General features: G+C 54.3%; 1 protein-coding gene across 1 annotated transcript in view; it reads left to right on the forward strand.

The window, feature by feature from the left end:
• Positions 1–3,241: 3,241 nt before the first annotated feature.
• LOC143269867 (collagen alpha-1(XIII) chain-like) overlaps positions 3,242–18,959 on the forward strand; it is a 53,516-nt gene continuing 37,798 nt past the window's right edge. Inside the window, exon 1 of the mRNA XM_076557088.1 lies at positions 3,242–4,066. Within this exon, the coding sequence (XP_076413203.1) occupies positions 3,779–4,066 (288 nt within the window). The 5' untranslated portion in view covers positions 3,242–3,778. The remainder of the gene's footprint in view (positions 4,067–18,959) is intronic.

An 18,959-nucleotide genomic window follows, 5' to 3' on the forward strand; every position in this document is an offset into this window, starting at 1 on the left:
GGTGAGCCTCAAGGACCCCCCTGCCTGGCTCTGGGAAGTCCCAACTTAGGAAAGGACAGACATAGATGGAGTATGGATAGGATTCAGGCCACAGACAGCGGCTTCCATGTGCCAGGTGAAAGTTTCATTTTGTTTGGTAACTCACTGGACTCCACGAAGCCAACATGGCCCACATTCCTTCTCCCTCGACGCTTGTCTCTCACGGGACTCAAGAACAGGATTGAAAAGCTGGGCTGCCCTGCCAGTGACCATGAGGCTGGGAAAGAAACATGGACCAGGAGGTTGGGCAGGTTCTCAGTCTGGACCTACTTAACTTGGTTTTGCCAGTCATGGGTACTACTGGGAGTCATGGGTACCACAGGGATTCATGGGTACCACAGGGATTCATGGGTACTACAGGGATTCATGGGTGCTACAGGGATTCATGGGTACTACAGGCTTGAGTGAAGGGTGGCCTTGGGCCAAATCAGGTGATGTCAGGCCTCAGGCCAGGGCCAGCTGGGCCAAGATCATTGTGAGGAGAGGTCAATCATCCAGCAGGAGCCACAGGGTGTCATTGATGGCGCCAACCAAGGGACCAAAAAGCAGAAAGAACTGAAGAGGCTCCGTGGAGGAGAGGGAGGGGAACTCTCAGAAGCCCCAAGAAGGCAGCTGGGTGAGAAGCAAGGGGCAAGTGAGCTGGGGTGTGTGGGGGATGGAAATCAACCCATGGAGGACATATGAACTAACCCCCGCCCCCCCCCACACACACACCACAGTGAGGTGAAGGCAGAGCGGTGACTCCCCCTAGAGGCCTCTCCGATTCCTGGATGAGTGGGGTCATCTTGGAGCACGATGGGAATTTGTATCTCTGTGGTACTTTATCCACTAACCTCCAAGAGATCCCTAGACAGAGGTGGGTGGACACCACCGTGAAACTCAGCTCAAACTGGCTTGAACAGAACTGACTCACAGTTGGAAGAGTCCAGGCACGGACGAGCTGGTACCAGCAGCCACGAGTTCCTACGAGATGCCATTTATTGAGTGCCTACTGTGTGCTTTAAATTCATCTCCTCTGGCTGGGGGTGGTGGTGGTGGTGCACACCTTTAATCCCAGCACTTGTGAGGCAGAGGCAGGTGGATCTCTGTGAGTTCGAGGCCAGCCTGGTCTACAAAGTGAGTTTCAGGACAGTCAAGGCTACATAGAGAAACCCTGTCTCAAAACACACACAGAGATATAGACACAGACACAGACACAGACACACACACACACACACACACACACACACACACACACACACTTCATCTCTTCATTAAAGTCCTCCAGAAAAGCTAGATCCTTTATTATAAGCCCGTTTTATTTAGTTGGTTTTTCTTTGGAACAGAATCTCATACAGCCCACGCTGCCCTCAGACTCACCCTGTAGCTCAGAATGACCTTGAATTTGCCATCCTTCTGCATCTATCTCCCAAGGGATGATAGACATGTGCCACTACACCTGGTTTAATTTAAACCCATTGTCAGAAAAGGGCACTTTTGTTTTGATAGTTTTTCTGACTGCATGGGGTCTCTCAGAGCGTTGGGTTTAGACATTTTTCCCCCATTGCTGGGCTCGGCTCAGACTACCGTGACACCCTGAACCTTGAAATTCCAATCTCAACAATGCTGCAGCCCCAAACGTCTTCAGTGTTGCTGCTTCAGCTCCTTGAACACCCTGTTCGAGCCTTCCTTTAGACTGACCCAGGCAGGGCACAGAGAAGCCTCAAGTCGCTGCAGAGAACATCCCAGCTGAGAAACTCTCCAGCGCCCCCTAGCGGTCCTTAACGTGGCGGTCTTCTCAGACATTCGTACTGGTGGAGACATCTCTCGACAGGGCTGGGGTCACGGAAGCCTGCTTGTTAATGAGATAGATACACCAGGGAAATGCTGCCACAGGGACTTTATGGCCACCAGCCCTTCCCACTGCCTTGCTTCCTAGCCCTCCAGTTCTCCACGGTGGCTTACTACCTAGCAGGCAGGCTTACGTTAATTAGCGTGAGTACTACATGACAAGCTCCCGTCCAGAGATGTGCACTGTACACTAATGCATGCCTTAGATATTAAGCGCCCTCCCCACCACTCAACATGCAAAACGTAAAGTTTGCCCCGTTACGAGGAAAGGGCACCCACCCCAACAGCCCTGACACTTCCACATCCATTCCACAGCTCAGGGGCCAGCCTCCCCTCCCCTGCCCCATGCTCCAGAAAGCTCAACACACCATCTCCTTTGCAGGAATCTCTAGAAGCACCAGGAAATGAGAACTCGAGTGACAGAAGTCGCTAACGGGGAGAGGGTGAGAAAAGAGGAAAATTCCAAATGCAGACTGCCCAAAGGCCACTGAGCTCTTCTACAGAAGAGGAAGCCACGCAGGCCAGATGGGGTTAGTTCTAGAGGAGATGGGGGAAGAAGCTTGGGTGTGAGGGTGTGGTAATTGTTGGCCTTTGATGGCTTGGACTCCTAGGTAGTCTAATAGGCTATGGGTCTCAGATCAACATGGGTAAGAAAGGGAGACACCTTGCCTGTTAGACATCTTAGAGTAAACCTGGGTGGTGGGCTCGATTCCTGATACATTTCTGTTCTGTAATTCTTAAGGTCTCTGTCCTGAAAGAGAAAAGGGCGCCAATACCGCTGCCCCGAAGCGCTGGTTTTTCCATTCCCGAGTGAATCTGTGGCTGGTATCATGGTCCCACCAGAGACACCTACAAAGATACCTGGTTGGGGATGGATGAGGGAGAGATTGTCTGATGCAGTCGCGGCAGATCTCACAGCTCAGGACGTGCAGAACCATGCAGGTGCCCTGACAGTGTCTCAACGGGTTGCCTGGAGGGTCCTCGAGGCCTTGGGAAAGCAGGGTGCTGTGATGCTGGGTCTTGGGTGCCCGGAGGGTCCCCGATGTTCTGGGAAAGCGGGATGCTGTGATGTCGGGTCCCTATGACTTTGAGGAAGATGCCCCGGGTCTTGAGTGTGAATCTAAGCAAAGGAAGAGGAGCGCAGCCCCCCCCCCCCGCTCCACTCCACACCCCCTCCCCGCCTATAAATAACCCCAAGTGTCACTTCAAAGGGCACCGGGAGCTCAGGACAGGGGCTACGGGGGTCGGCGGGCCCCACACACCACGCCCCCCACCCCGGGCGACTTTGCATAAATAAACAAACCCCCAGCCGCGGCCCCGCGGGAGGCGGAGGAGGAGCGGGAGGAGGGCGAAGGAGGAGGGCGAGGGAGGGGCGCGGGAGATTAGTTTGGGAAGTAGCGCCCGGCGCTCATCCGATCCGCGCGGCCGCGCTGGCTGTGTCAAGTTACAGAGGCGCCGGAATCGGCCCCAGCACGGCTCACTGCGGCCACGACCCACCTCTGCCCATGGAGCCCTGCATGCGCGCCCCTTCGCCTGGGGACTGACACCCGCTCGCCCCGGAGACTCAAGACACCTAGTAGGACCCCGAGAGTCGCACCAGCCCGAGGACTCTGCAGAAGCGAGAAGAGAAAGAGCGGGAGAGGGGGTCAGATCCCCCAACTTGGGACAATCTTCGAAATAACATTTTTCCTACTTTGGCGTACCCCGATCGCTCCTGCTGGTGGCTCTCGGCTGTCCCCCTACTCCGACTGCTCATTTTCTGTCCTCTTTGGAGAGCAAAGGAAAGGGACGTCCTCCGGCCACGCTAGCCCCCCCGTTCCCCCTGCCTCACTGTTGGGATTGTGCTTCTTGGATCTCGTTTTTTTATTTATTCTATTTATTTATTTATTGGTTCTTAAGACGCGAGGGGATGGTGGCGGAGCGCGCCCGCAAAGCGGCAGCCACCGGCACTCGCGGCCCTGGGGAGCTGGGCGCGCCCGGGCCCGGGACGGTGGCGCTGGCGGAGCAGTGCACGAGGCTGCCGAGCCCCGGGTGCTGCGGACTGCTGGCTCTGGCGCTGTGCTCGCTGGCACTCAGCCTGCTCGCCCACTTTCGGACCTCCGAGCTGCAGGCCCGGGTGCTGCGCCTGGAAGCGGAGCGCGGGGAGCAGCAAATGGAGAAAGCTATTTTGGGACGAGTCAACCAACTGCTGGACGAGGTTTGTGCCCTTTGTTGCTGGCTTTTATCCCCTCCCCGCGGCGCCCCCTCGTACAGTCCCGGGGACTCCAGGAGCCGTTGCGGGCGGGCGGGCGCTCGCTGGCTCGCTTGCACGGTCGCCCCAGGTTGTCTGCACTAGGATTGAGGGAAGGGACCGCCTCTGGGCTGCCAGAGATCCAGAGCACCAGGCCAGCATGTGTAGGACCTCCCAGGTCCGGGAGACCCCAAAGTCTTTCTCTGGGGGCGCCCTGTGCGCACGACAGTCAGGTGGAGGAAGGCAGGGAGCGCAAAAGGTGCGCGGAGGCCGCCTGGGCTGGTGGGAAATAGGCAGGGGAGGCTTGCTGGGCTCTGGTGGTCTTCTCCATTCCACGAGGGTGGGTGCTGCCTGATTCTTACGGTCACGTTTGGAAACAGGGCAAGAGGGTGAGCCATTTAATGACCTAAAGGGGCAGCCTCTAAGTAGATTGCTCATTGCTGGTCCCTGTTTGCCGGTCCAGGCCCCTGGGGCCCAAGAGTGAGTTGCCTGTCTCTGTCCTCCTTAGGGTCCCGTTAACCTTTGATTCTTCCGGCTGTGGCCGCTGGAAGGGTCCTAACTTCCTCCTCTCAACTGGGAAAAGGATGCAGCGCTCCCTCCCTCCGTCCCTCCCTCCCTCCGTCCCTCCCTCCAAAGTGCTCTATCCCAGGCAGATCAAAAGTTACTAATGTGTCTTGTCTCTTTGCTGGGGCAGTCCTGAGAGGGCACAGGGAGGCAGTGGCGTCCTCCCTAGAGAGGCGGGAAAAGCACACTCTAGTGGGGCGGGGTGGGGGTGATCAGGAGGGAAAGCTGAGCGCCTCAAGATGGAGAGGGCTTGTGGCTTAAGAGAATCTGAACAACACGGAGGACCCAAGGTCCTGGAGGAGGCTGGCCTGGAATGGTTGGGGGGGCTGGGCGCGGTGGGGGGTATCTTTCACACAGTAGGAGGAGGTGTGGGATAGTAACCAACAGGGTGCTAAAAGCCAGCAGCCCTGGGGTTTTGTACCCACTCTGAGATTTATTTGGATGCTGTGCAACCTGGGACAAATACTGTACCCTCTCTGAGCTTACAGAACGATGGCAAGCATTAGCCAGGTCTAACAGGCTTGGGTCTCCTGTAGTTGGGTTTCTTTGGGGTACCTCTTTTAGAGTTCTCTGGGTGACCCCATGGGGGAAGTTGCAGGCCACAGCATAGAGGGTGGCCCCGGGACAAGTCCCTGCTGTGTGAGTGGCACCCCATGCCTCCTGCTACAGCTCATTGCCTAGACTGGCCAGAAGGCTCGGGCAGGCCACCCACAATTCCCTAGGCCTCGGGCAGTCTTGCTGGTTGGCTGAGTGGGGAGGGTACTGGCTGGACTGTGAAGAGAGTTGCAAACCTTCCCATGTGCGCCCAACCCTTGCCAAGCCCTCCCTGTGCCAGGGCTCCAGTGCTCAGGACCTGCCCAGGTCACTGTTGTCTTTCACGGGGAGTCCCCTGCTCCAAGCAGTAGCTTAGTTAGCTCATGACTTCAAGACCTCAACCTCTAGAATGGAGAAGGACCCCAAGGATGATCTGAAGTGACCCCATTTTACAGAGGGGGGAAACTGAGGTCTGGAGAAGGGCAGTAGGTTGCTCAGGTCCACGTGGTGGCATCCAGTATTAGAGCTAAGCCTCCCTACCCTGGCATCCGTTCCTCTTGCCACTATGTCCTGCTGCTGTTTACCAAGAGCTAGCTGACTGGGGGTGGGGGGCAGTCAGGGGTGGGGAAAGTGCCTTGGGAACACTTCAACCTTCCTGAACTTGAGTGGGACGCAGAGAGAAAATGAGTAGGCACCGTATCGTGTGGGAAACGTCACCGTAACGGAGGGAAAGTGGTCAGGAAATGTGTTACATTAATGTTATGGTGGTGGCACCAAGGTCGGCTTCCTGAGGAAGTGATTTTTAGGGCCAGGACTTAAAGAGTGAGTAGGAGTTTGCCTGGCACAAGGGGGTAAAGCATGAGGCTTTGTGCTAAGACACCCCACCCCCCAGGGAACGGGTTCTAGGGGCTGGGGGAACCAGCGGTGGGGTGGTGCCGCCTTGGGGCTGTGAATGAAGACCTAAACCATGAGGACCAGGGAGAGAGGCATGGTTGAAGGTGAGGCTGGATGAGATGGGCAACTCAGGTCCAGAAAGACCTTAGAGATTGCTAGATGGGTAAGGGGGAAATGGAGAACCACCAAAGGGTTGAACGGAAGGTACTTACATCCCTCCAATGGGAAATGACAAGGGGCTGCTGGGGACCATGGCTCTGACTGGTGTTGGAGACAGGGATGAGAGGACATAGCGGCTGCAGGGGTGGTGACTCCTGGAGGCAGTTGTCAGTGGGTATTGGAGGGAGCCGTCCTGCCATGGAACCCTGGCCAATTGGAGGCCTGCAGTCTGGGGGCTGCTGGAGGGATACTCAAAGGCCACATGGTGTCATCCTGTAATCACTAACATATGCGACGTATTCTATTGGAATTAAATAAAAATTGAACTGGAGTTCCACAAGCACTCTAGTCTCACGGAAAGGGCTTGGCAGACACAGGAGCCGGCGACCGGCTGGGCAGGCAGTGGATATGGTGACAGTCTCGAAAGAAGTCCAGATGGGGAAGCCCTGAGCAGGCTGGGTCAGCTGTGATTCTCGGTGCTGTGACAAAAATAACCCGCCAGAAACAGCAGAAGCGAGGAAGGGCTTATGTCCGCTCAGCTCACGGTTTCGGAGCTTTCAGTCCCTCTGGTGGGAGGGGACAAAACAGTTCTTTCCGTGTGTCCCTCCAATTCCCTGCGGACCTCCAGCTGCAGACGCTCACCCAGGCTCTTCTGCCCTATGTCATCCTCTCTGGAATCACCCTCACAGACACACCCAGGTGCACTTCCACTCATCTCCTGGACATTTCTTCATTCAATCAAGTTGATAAGACTAACCATTACTATGGGCAACTGTGAGGCCTGCCAAAGCGTCCCGAGTGCCACTAGAAAGGGAGGCATCCTTTGTCTCTCCCCCCCCCCACCGCCGGAGGGGGGGGTTTCCCAAGTACAGGCAAAGAAGCAGAGGAAGGGGTGAGAGCTGACAGGATGGCTCAGTGGGTAAGAGCATTTGCTGAGTAAGCCTGAGCATTTGCTGAGTAAGTTCAATTTAGAGTTGTATTCTGTCTCCACGGGCATGCATGTGCATACACACTTGCGTGTGTGCGTGCGCATTCACACACGATGATAAATAACTTTTAATTAAAAAATAAGGAATGGGTGAGGCATGACCTGGGCGAGAGAGGGAGGGCGCGTTGTTTTGTTTCAAAAGAGTTTTGTGACATGGTTGTGAAGTGAGCCCCTGCTCTTATGTCACCGACACAGGGAGCCAGAGGGCTTAGGGACTAAAATTAAATTCCCGCTGCTATCATGAGCCACACCACCCCCTGCAGTTAGGTTTCTTCTCTGCCAGATCCAGGCTCCAAGGCCATCCAGGTACTGCTGTGAGACCTTCAGGAGGCGGCAGACACCAAAATGCATGAAGCGGCCCCACCAGCAGGGGGTGATGATGCCCCGGGGTCCTGGGGTAGCAATTATTCCTGGGGCAGGTGAGCCTGAGCCCCTCCTTGAAGGAGGAATGAGGGTCTTCAGAAGGGGCCCGTGCAATGGTTTGCTGGTTCCCTGAAATCCAGAAAGACACCAAGCGGAGTGTGCAGAGGACAGAGATCAAGTCTGTCGGGCTGAGAAAGAGGGAGCTGCTGGGAGGGCAGGCCAAGCAGAGGGACCCAGTAGGAAGGACACTTGGTTCTGAAGAAGCAATCGAGGGCAGCTAGCTCCTAGGGGCCCAGGAGCTGGTAGATGGGTCATCACTGGACAAAGACCAACCTGTGGGGACTGAGAATGTGGTTTGACTCAGCGCCTCTCTATGGTCTGGGACCCTTAATGAGCACTCCAGCTGCCTGCCGGTTGATTTCCTTGCTGTGAAGAAAGAAACTGGAATGTCCCAAATGGAGAAAATCAGACGACACCTAGGCGAGGACTGAGCAGGAGATGGGGGGAGAGGGAGGAAGGGGATAGGGGGGAGGGGCAGGATTGAGATTAAAAGCAGCCAAATTCATTCCGGAGGCCCAGGATTAGAGAGGGCGGGTCTTGCAGCCCTGTGGACTCTGGGGGAGGCCAGACAGACTCCCACCCCAGTTACAGCGCTGTCCCCAGTACCCTTGCTGTCATTGTCTCCTGGAGTGGCTCATAGGGTGCACTGAGGCCACACATATGATGAGGGCGGCGCCTTCCATCCTCCCCACTCCCCATTGGCTGGCACTCTTCTATCCCACTTTTCAGATAAGGAGACCCATGTCGCTAAACCTCCCTCCCACTCTCTGTGACTCATTCCTTCCACCTTGGGGAATCCCTGGGAAAGGAAGTTATAGAAACTTCCGGGCCAAGATGTTGACGGAGTGCAGGCAGACCCCTACACCCCTAAAGGACCAGTTTATGAGAATGTCTCAAGTCTATGGGGTATGTGTACAGGGAACTTTTATTGGGCTGTTGAGAGGAGAGATCAAAGCCGGGATAAAGAGACTGAACCGCTGGGCTGTGGACTGAGGCGGGTTCTGAAGGGAGCAGGCTGTGTAACAGGGCAGCTTGTCTGTGCAGCAGCATCCCGGGCCCATGACAGCTGCCTGAGCCTCAGAAAGCAGACAGACCCTAGATCCAGGCACCTTCAAACAAAGCCCAGCATGCCACCGAGTCCATCCCAAATTGCTGCCTCCTTTTGTGCAGGGGGTGAAGTCTGGGGCTCTCGCTCCTCTGCGATGGGAAGACAGGAGAGTCCAAAGATGCTCCTCATGCTAGTATCAAAAGACCAGAACATGATCCCTGCTGGAGAGATGTAGGAAGCATGTGTCCTCCATGGCACCCTTTCCAGTCTCTAGTTAGCTACTAGCTCGTTGGTGGTCAATATATGACGCATGTGTGCCTGGCTCCCATTCCAGGGTCCCCAGCAGACATGGCCCATCGATTACAGATCACTTAGCATGCATGGCCTTGGAGTCTTGCAGCAGTGTTCCAGGAAACTCCAGAGAGCTAGCAAGAGTTGACATTCAAAGTGAAGAGAGCTGTTTCATGACTTGAAGCTTTTTTGTTTTTTTAAAGACCAAGTTTACTTAGAATAGATTAAGTGAGAGAGAGTTGTCCCAGTCTCTGGCTTCTGTGGAGGCTTGCCAAGGTAGGTCCAAGCAAGATGAAGGCGCTCACTGGGTAGCCAGCCCTTGCAGGACGGTGGTGGGAAGTGAAAGTACCAACACAGAGTTCTATCAGCCGGAAACCAGTTTCACAGTTCAGTCACTCCCAGAAAGCTGTCTTTCCCCCTTACTCCAAATCCTTCTAGACTCTTCTCAGTGTCCTCTGGAGAGATTTCTGGAGCCATGAGAACTCCCTCCCTGCTCTGACTTGCCTGTGGCACTTCCTGGACATGCCTGACATGACATTTAGCTCAGAGAAAGGAAATGCAGACATAGCACACACTGCTGGCTTCCCTGCCCAATGGGGGCAGACATTACCAACCACTCAATAAATGCTCTCCCTGAGCCAGGTCAATCCTTCTCCATCCAGGGCTCCAGGCTATACTCCCAGCCCATCAGAGCCAATCCACAAGGAAAAGTCTACTGGCTGTCTGTGACTTAGCCACATGGGCCAGGTGTTGTCCTCTGGGTAGCCTTTAAATGTCCTGTCTATTTGTCCATACACAACCTGGTAACAGGGATAGAGTCTCTAGGCTTGTTATTGAGTGTGGCCTGGGACTTTGCGGGTGGTAGGCAGATTTTACCAATCATCTGTATGAAGATCACATGTGTATGTACACGTGCTTGCAGATAAACAAGTGTGTGGAGATGAGAGGACAACCTGAGGTGTCGATCATTCCTCAGACAAGTCTGTGTGTGTGTGTGTGTGTGCACGTGCATGCATGTTGTGAGTGTAACAGGATCTCTCACTGGCTTAGAACTTGCCAAGCAGACTAGGCTGACTGGCCAGTGATCCCCAGGGGTCTTCCTGCCTCTGCCTCTCTAACATTAGGATTACAAGCACACACACACACACACACACACACACACACACACACACACACACACACAAGCGCGCGCACGCGCACCATGCCCAGCGTGTGTTTCCGATTTTAACATGGGTTCTAGGAATCGAACTCAGGTCCCCATGCTTCATAACGCTTTACAACTGAGCTGTCTCTCCCCAGCCTCTGATTCACGATCTTGTTGGAGGCTAGGAAAGGCGTCCCAGCCAGCTGAGCTTCTCATGCTTCCAGGCCCAGCTGTGCGCTCAGCATTTGCTCACAGAATGTCACAGCAGCCAACAGAGGGTACATGTTCTGGCAGCATGCCTGGCCCTGGCTGGAGGGTAGGGGTGGCTCTACTTGATCAGTTCTGCCTGGGCCAAGCAGCTGGGCATCTTCCTCTTCGGCCCCCACCCCCAAGGTCGAGTGCTCCATCTCTGCCTTCCTAAGGCTGCTTGGCAAGGTTTTTGTGCACACGCGTGCGTGCACACAGGTGGGCAAGCCCACAGCATCTGGTGTCACACTGACCTCTGCCACCAGTTGGGTGACACTCAGGACCCTGATTAGAATAATGCAAATGTCAGTGTCCTCTGCACAGAGGTGGTGGTCGATCAGATGAAGTCACCCAGGTATGGTGACAGGAACCACTGCCACCCCACTCGTCACAGGCAGCCACTCATCCTCAGTATTTATTCATAGCCACGTGTATCGGGGTCTCACTGTGGACCTGGCATTCACCGTCCAGAGCTTTGCACCTGCGGACTCACTAAAGCTGTGCGACAATCTTAACATGTACTTTCTGTTTTCACTTTTCCTTCTTGACAGAACGAAGTTGAAGCCTGTAGAGGTTAAGTAACTGGTTAGCGGTAGTGGAAGCTTTCAACCTAGGCGGCGTGGCCACTGGCATGGACTTGCCTGCCTGAAGGCCAAGACTAGGAGGTGATGGGTTGGGTTTGGCCCCTACAGAGGTGACGCTTAACTGAACTGGCCTGGTGCCGGGCCTGGGTTACTGCCCACAGAAATGGCTCCACGGGTGTGTTCCTTTCTTCTAGTCTTGGTAAGGAAGACCCCAAGGAGCGTCCTCATCCTGGCCTGACCTCAGCAGTGCCGGGTTCTTACTGTTTACACCAGGAACTGCTTCATCGTGAGTCTGGGGTCATCTGATGGGCAGAGCCACGGTCCTGGTTCATCATTCTGTCTGTCTATCTGTCTGTCTGTCTGTCTGTCTGTCTGTCTCTGTGTGTGTGTGGGGGGGGGGTGATGGAACTAGGCCCCCACTCCCAGCCCCTTCTTCTGCTCCCTTTGGCAGACATCTGCCCACCCCGAGCAGCTGGTGTTCTCTCAGCCAGTGAGGGGATTAAACAGGCTCCCTCAGAGGAAACTGAGGCCCAGGGCTGGGGAGGACCCTAGTCAAGCTAAGGGCCCCTACCTCTTCTGGATGTCATCTGGACTCCCAGCAGATCCCATGCCACACTCCCTGCCCCGCCCCCTCCCCCCATGTGGCCGAGGTGATGTGTCACTCTAGGGACAGACCTGCCAACCCTCTATGGCCCTGAGGACACTCAGGAGGGGACTGCTGGCAGCCAGACTCCCCTGGCCCTTCAGCTGGGCACAAAGGGGTGGAACTGTCTGGGAGAGGCGGGGCCCAGCCTGCCAGGAACACTGGACTCCTGTCTCTCCTCTGGAGGCTATTGTGGGGTTCTGGGAAACCCCACATGGCTGGAGTCCACTCCGGATGGGCCTCTCTAGCCCCTTCCTTTCCTGACCCAACCCCAGCTTCAGTGGCCTCTGGGGGAGGCGGCCTAGTCTACCCTTCCATCTTGTCTTCCCTCTCCTCCCTGCTCTCCTTTCTCAGACTCTCCCTGCCAGCCAGCCTCCCCAGGCAGCCTCATTTTTTACCTGGTCTGTAAGCTACCGCAGGGAGACCTAGCTACCCGGCTGCTGTCCTGGGCCCCGGACACCCAATCACATCCGATCACAGTCGTCAGTTGCACTCAGCGTGATCTCCCAGGCCGTCTACACAGAGTCAGGCTCTGATAGAGCAGCCTGTGGGGCGGGCCAGGGGCAGACATCTGAGACAAGGATGCTGGAGAGAACAAGCTGAACAGGCACTCACCGGGACTCTGGACCAGTGAGAAGATTCCCGGGCCCGGCAGAAGGAATGGCGACCTGGGAGGCCCAAGAGTGGCCCTGCTGCCTCGAGTCCACCCCCTCCCTAAGCCTCACAGAGCAAAGGAAAGAAGCCACGGGCTCTATCAGGAATGCCAGCCTAGGTCCTCCAGCTTACATGCCCCTGTGACGGGGAGCTCATTACCTTATATTATTATGACTCATGGCTATTTCAGGGTTGGTCAAATCTCACTTTCAGTGTGTTCTTCATCTTGACAGAGTTCTAGGCTCATCCCCCACCTGCCCCCACTAATTTCCAGCATGAATGGAAAGCCCCTAAAGTTATGTGTCTGAATCAAAGGAGGAGGGGTCTGAGGTCTCTCTTACACATCATCTGTGGTCACCTGGGCTCCAGCCTCCCACAGACCTGTCTGTCTCTCCTCTTCCTCCCTCCTCCTCCCCCCCCCCATCACATCACCATACTGCCCAGGCCAGCTTCCCACCCATTGCTCTCAGCCCAGAGGTGACTCACCTACCGTCGGTCGCTTCTGGAGCTGCATTGCATTGTGGGGTGCTGCCCAGACTGCAGATCCTGATGGTTGGGTTCAAGTCCAGCTCAGCTGTGTGACCTTAAGCAAGCTGATAGGCCTCTCTGTGCCTTGAGCTGCACCTCATTGATAATCATGAGATATCACCCTCTATGAGGGATTATTCTAGACTTTAAGGATTAGGAGCCAGGGATTCGGCTCAGTCAGTGAAGTGCTTGCCAAAAAAGCATGGATCCTCAAAAATCCATGGTTTTTGTTTGTTTTGTTTTGTCTTTTAAAGCCAGACATGATAGCACGTGTCTGTAGTGCTAGTGCTGGGTGAGTGGAAATAGCAGATCCTAGAGCGCTCTGCCTGGCCAGCCTGGCCAAGTCAGTAAGCCCAGGTCCAACAAGAGACCCTGCCTCAAAAGATAAGTTAGAAGGCAACCAAGGAAGACACCTGTGTTAACCTCACACAATATGCATCCGTGCCCCTGCATACACACACACACACACACACACACACACACACACACACACACATACACATACACACACACATGCACCTGTGCCTACACTCACAGACACACAACACATACACCTGTGCCCACAAAAACACATACACATGCACCTATGCCTACATGCACACTCATATATACAAACATACACATATACACTTATACCTATACACACATCTATAATACACACACAGACAGACACACATACATATATACATACACACACACATGCTGCACATATACACACAATTTATACATACAAACATACATATATAAATATAAATACACACATACATATATACATACACACATATGCACACTTATGTCCAAACATACACATGCACATACACACACACACATAATCACACACATGGAGTTAATGTGTTTTTATTTTAGCTGGCATTTAGCTAATAGATATTTTTATCTCCATCTATCACAGACACGGCATGAAGGGCATGGGCTCCAAGCCAGGCTTCCTGGGTCAAGTCTGGCACTCTTATACCCTCTGTGCCTCAGTTTCCTGCTCATGAAATGGGTTGTGGCAGACGCTGAGTGAACACCCAGACATGAAGTTTGCCCGGTTTCTGAGAAGTGCGCCGCTGTGCTGGCTTCCTGTCTTCCTCAGCACTGGCCCCTCACCTGGCTGTCTGCCTCAGCTCGGCTGTCACCTCCCTGTGATGGGCCAGGGCTGTCACCTCCCTGTGATGGGCCAGGGCAGTCTGTGGCCGTGACTGTGGTCTGTGGTCACTCGCTCCTCCCAGCTTCAGCCATGCTAACAATGGGGTCGTGGACTGTCCCATGTCACTCCTTACAGGGTCCCAGGGCCCGCTTGGTTCCCGAGGCTCTACAGAACACACAGCTGCACTCCACTCCCGACCGGGGTGGGGAAGGAAGGAAAAGAGGTAGAAAGCAACCCCAGCTCCCCCTACCCAGGACTCTTGTCCCTGGCTTTATCTCCTCAGGTCCCTGAGGTGCCCTGTACCCCATTCCAAACCACTCCCACCCACAGCCAATTGCAGGACCTACCTAGCTCCTTGACTCCCCAGAGGCAGCAGGCAGACCTTGGGGTAGCTAGAAGGAAGGACTTCCCCATATGAGGTCTGGAAAGCTCACACACAGGTACAGGCACCTCCTTTCCCTGAGCTTTGGAATGAAGGTCGTGTTTTTCTGTGGTTCTCACGCAGCCATTAGAAAAGGCTGCATTGGGCACCCATAGACGCTTGGGCCCCAGCTTCCCAGCCCCGGGAGTCTGTGATCAGACGCCAGGCTCTCACACAAAGACTACAGGGAGGAGGGCAGTTCCTTGGCCTCCTTGTGGCCGGCAGCCCTGGAGTGGTTTGGGCGAGTCTGATTTGGGTTGAGTGGGTGTGGGTGGGTGTCTGAGTTTCCTCCACTTTGATTACACCCAACCAGGGCACACAGCCACACTCGGGCCTGTCCCTTTCCCAGCTCTTATCTGTGGGCCCCTCCTCCACCCCACCCCCTTTGCTGCTCTGGGTTCGGGCCACACAACTAGCCTTGGGTGCTGGTTTAAGCCTCTGCCGCCTACTGTGGGTTCTGCCCAGGCCCAGCTCAAAGCCATAGGGAGCAGGTCCCAAGGGCAGACCAGAGAGATGCCTGACTGGGTTGTGTCCACAGCCATGTTCACCTCTGGCAGCTCCTGACCCCCAGATTTAACAGGCGTGCCACAGGCAGGAGGATCATTGGAAGTACAGGACAGTCAGTTCTCACCCGGTTGGTATCCACAGGTGTCCTGGGCACACCAGCGCCTCCGTGGCATGTAGGAGAGGCAGACCACCCGAAATCAGCTCAGGACAGGGGTGGCCCACACCACCCCAGCCGAGCAGTAACTTGACTTAACCTCAAGGCCAGCATCTCTTCTTGTTGCTCCATCCCTCCAGCATTCCAGCCATCTGGTTGGTCCAACATATAACTAAAGCCACCCCTACTTTATGGCTGGGGGCATTGGAGCCCAGATGTCTTATCTGTTAGTAAGAACTGTTAGTGGGGAAGTTGTGATGGGACCCACAAGCTTGGCCCTACCACATCATCTCAAGCTCCTATCCATACCGCAAAGCCTCACAGAGAATAAATGGTTCACCGGAGTCTGTGACAGCACCAGGTAGTCCCAAGGACAGATAGGAGTCATACGATCATTTATTAAATTAATTACTATGTGACTGTTTCCCCCCCCTAAAACACTTAGCACCATGGGTAGTGTAGAGTACTTAGTGTGGGTCATTAAAAGAAAAAAAAAATATTTTTTTTGAGATAGGGATGACCTGGAACTTGCTTTGTAGACCAGGTTAGCTTTGAAATCACAGAGACCAGTTTGCCTCTACCTCCTGAATGCTAGGAGTAAAGGCGTGTGAGACCAAGTTTGGCCTAAAATACTTTTGAGACAGAGTTTCATGTAGCTCGGGTTAGTTTCGAACTTGATGTGTAGCCGAGAATGACCTTGAACTTCTGATCCTATTTTCTCCACCTTCTGAGTGTTTGGATTAGAGGCATGGACCACTGCGCCCGGTTTGTGGGCTACTGGAGATTTAACTTGGGGCTTTGTCCACGCCTAGCCAGCAGGCACCCCGCTAACAGCTATAATCCCCACCCATTTTGTTGGTTGTTTTGGTGGCGCCTTGTGGGGACAGTCTCACTCTGTAGCCCAGGCTGGCCTCCACGTTGCCATGATCCCCCTGCTTCTACCGTGTGCTGGGATTACAGACGTGCCCCCACGACCCCTGGCGTTCTCTCTCCGGTGCAGGGGATGTAAGCCACAACCTCACGCATGCCAGGCAAACGCTTCATACCACTGAGCTACAGCCAACCCCATGGAGTGTGTCACCCTCAACTGCGAGGGACTATCACCGATGCTTCCTGTTTGGCTGTTCTCTCTCAATATCAGCGTGGATATTGTCAGGAGACAATATCTCGTTTTGAAGCCTCTTCTTGAGGGAAGACCCCGGAGTGACGGTGACCCCGGGCCTCTAGCCTCGCCACCCTCTACCACCATCTGGACCCATGAGTGACAGAGGCTGGGGTTGGGTAGACGCCTGGTCCCTTTAAGAGCCCGGAGCCAGGACCTGGGGAGTGAGTGGCCCCTAAGCCTAAGCTGGGTTGGAACTGTGTTCTCTGGGGAAGCGAGTGGCTGCCTGGCATCTTCCCTTTGATACTGACACCAGCATTTTAATAGCTGCGACCCATCGGGCTGGTGGTGTTTCAGCCCTGACCGCACAGGGCATTCCAGGAGGCCCTGGCTGCCAGCCAAGACAGCAGAAGGGCCCCTCAGCATAGAGGGGCTGGGGTCCATGCCCCAACCAAGACTGCAGAAAGTGTCCCACCCACCTCCAGCCTTAATCTAGGGTGTCTCACTAGGGCCTCACGATATCTAAGGGGCCAGGGCTAGTGGAGTAAGCAACCAAAGCTGGTCACTCAGAGGGTGTATCTTGGTGACCTGGGTCACTCATTCCTCTCTGAGGGGGTTTGGCCTTCAGTCAACACCTGACTGAGTTAGTCATAGCCCATGGCCCCCAGCTCCCCACTGCAGTGGGGCCTGAGTCGAGCTCACCGTGACACCTGATTTGTCAACAGCCAGCGTTTCCTGAATGCCCGCTGTGTGCCAGGCTCTGTTGTAGGCACTGGGCACATGGTGACGAAGAACACAGAACATATGGTTTGTCTTCCTGTGAATTTATCTTCTGTTGGCAAAGGGGGAGGCAATAGGCGAGAGAGAGAGAAAAATGTAAAGGAGGAAATGAAGTAGGGAAGGGGACAGGAAGTATGTGGAACGGGGACAGGAAGCAAGGAGGGACTCATTAGGAGCATGCCAGGTGGACAACTAAAAAGAGAACATTCTAGAAAGAGAGCAATCACACTTGCAAAGGCCCTGGGGTAGGAGGAAGCCTGGAGAGATGGTGGTTCTGGCAACTGCTGAGAACCGGGCTTCTGGGTCCAGGTTGGATGTGGTGTGGAGGCATTAGGTTATCAAGGTCATTGGGCTAGAGGTGTGCCCAGAGCAGGTGGTAGCCTGGGGTTGGGGAAAAGGGCTGATCTGGGTGTGTCTACAAGGTACAAGATGGGGGCGTTTGCTGGCAGGGTGTGTGGGGAAGAGTCATCAGTGATGAGTTGGAGGGTGGGAGAAACTGAGTCGGCTCTGATGGGACCTGTGTGGGAGGGATGGGGCAGCAGGCTGTGGGCTCAGCCTTGGGACTCTGTTCTGAGATGGCAAAGAATAAGCTGTCAGGCAAGCAGCTGGTCACATGACCCAGAGGAAGGTCCAGGCTAGAGGTGTGAATATGGGGCTGTCATCAATCGTTGCAATAGTTTGGATAAGAGTAGACCCATAGGTGCATATATGTGAATGCTTAGTCACCAGGGAGTGGAACTGTTTGGAAGGATTGGGAGGTGTGGCCTTGCTGAAGGAAGAGTGTCACTGGGGGTGGGCTTTGAGGTTTCAAAAGTCCATGTCAGGCCCAAGTGTTTGCTCGCTCTCTCTCTCTCTCTCTCTCTCTCTCTCAGTGTGTGTGTGTGTGTATGCTTGCAGATCAGGATGAGCTCTCAGCCCTTCTTCAGCACCATGCCTGCTTACTGTTATTTGAAACTTAGATGGTCCTTTAATTAAAAAAAAAAAACAAAAACCCAGAGCCCGATATCAGGGTGAAAGCTGAAAGATCGGAGAAGCAGAGCAGCCAGCCACTAGTTCTTACCTCTACGAAATCCTCAGCCTAAAGAGAGTGAGTTCCTGTTTCCTCACACCTTATATTACCTTTCTCTGCCTAACCACCACTTCCTGGGATTAAAGGCGTGTGTGCTTCCCAAGCAAAGGCCTGAGATCTCAAGTGCTGGGATTAAAGGTGTGTGCCACCACTGCCTGGCCTCTGTGTCTAATCTTGTACACAGAGGAGGGGAAAGAGAAGTGTGTGAATACTGCTACAGGTCAAGGAAGACAAGAATTGGCCATAGATTCAGCAGCCCAGGGAGGTGATCAGTCACCAGAAGGAAATCCTCTGCCAGGCAGGGAAGGTGAAGGTAGCCAGGTGTTTTTTTAATGTTTTTGGGGTGTGTGTGTGTGTGTGTGTGTGTGTGTGTGTGTGTGTGTGTGTGTGTATACGTAACACAAGCTAGAGTTATCTGGGAAGAGGAACCTCAACTGAGAAAATTCCTCCATCAGATTTCCTGTAGGCAGATCTGTAGGGCATTTTCTTCATTAATGGTTGATGAGGGAGGGCCTGGTCCACAGTGCTGACTAGCTTTATGTCAACCTGACACAAGCTAGAGTCTCTGGAGAGGAAGGAGCCTCAACTGAGAACAATAAGATAGGGCTATAGGCAAGCCTGTAAGTCATTTTCCTAATTGATGGGAGAGAGTCAAGCCAGCTGCGGTTGGGGCCACCCCTAGGCTGGTAGTCCTCAGTTCTATAAGAAAGCAGGCCGAGCAACCTTGGGAAGCAAGCCAGTTAGCAGCACCTCTCCATGGCCTCTGCATCAGGCCCTGCCTCCAGGTTCCTGTCCTGTTTGGGTTCCTGTCCTGACTTCCTTCAGTGATGGACTACAATGTAGAAGTATGAGCCAAATAAACCCTTTCCTCCCCAACTTCTTTGGTCATGGTGTCCATCACAGCAATAGAAAGCCAACCAGGACAGACATTGGTACCAGGTTCAGGGGGTATGCTGTTTGGGAAGGACGGTGGAAGA

This window comes from Peromyscus maniculatus, chromosome 21, assembly GCF_049852395.1.
Source record: "Peromyscus maniculatus bairdii isolate BWxNUB_F1_BW_parent chromosome 21, HU_Pman_BW_mat_3.1, whole genome shotgun sequence".
Taxonomy (NCBI): Eukaryota; Metazoa; Chordata; class Mammalia; order Rodentia; family Cricetidae; genus Peromyscus; species Peromyscus maniculatus.